General features: G+C 40.4%; 1 protein-coding gene across 1 annotated transcript; it reads left to right on the top strand.

Annotated features, from left to right (window-relative positions):
• Window positions 1–627: 627 nt before the first annotated feature.
• On the top strand, window positions 628–1765 carry LOC104945883 (axin-1-like). Its single transcript, XM_010771610.1, has 2 exons — window positions 628–815; window positions 1593–1765. The coding sequence occupies exons 1-2, from the start codon at window positions 628–630 to the stop codon at window positions 1729–1731; spliced, it is 327 nt and encodes a 108-aa protein (XP_010769912.1). The 3' UTR covers window positions 1732–1765.
• Window positions 1766–2227: the final 462 nt, after the last annotated feature.

Here is a 2227-nt window from a genome sequence, read left to right as displayed (position 1 = left end):
AACAAATGGTAAGGAAATAATACTACTTTTCTTTAGTCTTCTAGAAATATTATACCTTTTTTAATAATCATTTATAAAATGATCTCTGAGATTGATTTGAATAAATGTCAATTATTATGGATGCTCCGGCGTGGTTATCGGGCGATATTCACTCTCGGCCGATAACGATCGGTGCTCTCTATGAAGGCCGATCAGGAGAGCCGATCACATGACGTCGCCAACATGGCTTCACCGGTCTGGCAGTATTTGAAGGTGTCTGAAAAAGACAGTAAAATAGCGGTATGCAACGTGTGTGAAGCAGAAATCCTGCAGCTCCGCCCGCTGTGACGGACCGGTGAGCCAAACACACACTAAGAGTTAGACCTAACATCCCTATCAATTATGTTTATGTTAAAACGCTGCTATACGTCCATGCTAATGCAGGTGTGTCTCCCTCTGTGTGTTGGAAAGCACACCGTTTTTTGAACATAGTAAAGAAAAAGAAATGTCTTTAAAGTCTATCAATACATTTTGGACTTTTGCTTCCAACAACACTCTTGGCGTTATTGGAAATGTTTTTCATTTTGTTTTAAGTTATCAGTGAAGAAACTGGTCCAATCACTCTCATAATGTGTGACATGATGATGAATGCTTGACCAATGTCTTTTTCAATGTGGTCTTAGGTGTGGAGGAGGAGGGAGGGAGGATGACGAGGAGAAAGATGAAGATGAGTGTGAAGACACCCCGGCTGGAAGGCTGACTCAGAGCCTGCTGATGCACACGGCCCCACAGAGATCCTCGAGCAACAGGAGGAGGCCGGACAGCAGGGAGTACAGGTGTGTGTGTGTGGTACCCTAACCATCACATCATCATTTACCATCACAATGTGTGATAAGGAAATATCTTCTGATATCTATATCCGTATCCAGCTCTGATCAGGACACACATTTTTGATTTTTGATTTTATTTGAATGAGCACAGGTTTGCAGTAAATAATTATGGTGATCATACAATTGGTATTAACAACACTTTTTTCCTTTACATGCACTTTAAATAAGAACAAAAATACATAAGTACATTTCACCCTAGGACTCTGTGATTAAAACATTGTTTATCAACTTGAACAGTTAGGTTGTTACACCTTTATTTAATTAAATATATATATATATATAACTGGTAAGTAAAGCTTAAACACAACCAGGACACATGTGATGAGTGATTTTGCTAACTTCTTGGAAGGAAGACTCCTGGAAAGTGATTATAAAAACCTGCAGTGCACCCTGGGAATGTAGTTTGGCCCTAAAAGTGTGGAGCTCTACAGATCTACCCATTTAGATTTCCACGTGTGACTTAAAATACCTCGAACTGTACTTCACAAAATGATCGTGAAGAAGCTTATAGCGTGTTGAAAAGCTGAATATCTTCTGATCAATGAAATAAATATCCCACTGCTGAGTTACAAGCAAACAAACAATTATAGATTGTATTCATTTACAAGAGAAACCCCCTGAGATGTCATCCTCGCTCTACGTGTATTCTTGTCAGCGTGTGCATGGATGTGAACATGTATCAGCGGTTGATAGTGAGCTCACTAACCTCTCCTCTCCTCTCAGGCCGTGCAGGGAGCCGGTGAACCCGTACTACGCTAACATGGGCTACGCTCGCGCTCCAGCCACCAGCGCCAACGACAGCGAGCAGCAGAGCATGTCGAGCGACGCTGACACGCTCTCACTGCCCGACAGCAGTGTGTAAGTGCATGCACACAGTCACTAAACTATTGCATGCATGTGTTATTCACACACCTCTTCATATTACTTCTACTATTTAGAAATATTTATGAACACAGTTAGAACTAGATGTATACAATTTTGTACATTTAACGTTTCCAGACTGTAAGTGTAAATATGCACATTGACATTGAATTGTATCTCGTTGCTCTGTCATCGCTTCTACCTCTGCTTTTACCACTCTTATTTATGTGTGTCTATTTTTTACTGCAGTGAGATTTACCAAAGAAATGTGGTTGTACTTTGTATGATGACAATAAAGATATATTCAATAGAGTGCCACAGTGACGCGTCTTAAAACCCGGATGTAAGTTAGCATTTTAACACTTCCGGTTCCTTCGACAAAAAAACCAATGCAATGTCTCCATAGGATTTTGGAAAATAGCTGGAAATAAGGTTTGTGGTTGAGACACATTTAAGAGACGGATCATGTTTTGTTCAGCCGGATAATCTCCACATGT

The sequence above is a fragment of the Notothenia coriiceps genome, unplaced genomic scaffold, assembly GCF_000735185.1.
Source record: "Notothenia coriiceps isolate Sejong01 unplaced genomic scaffold, NC01 NC01_scaffold00010110, whole genome shotgun sequence".
NCBI lineage: Eukaryota > Metazoa > Chordata > Actinopteri > Perciformes > Nototheniidae > Notothenia > Notothenia coriiceps.
The sequence above is the reverse complement of the archived record's forward strand: the minus strand, read 5'-3'. Positions and strand labels throughout refer to the sequence as shown.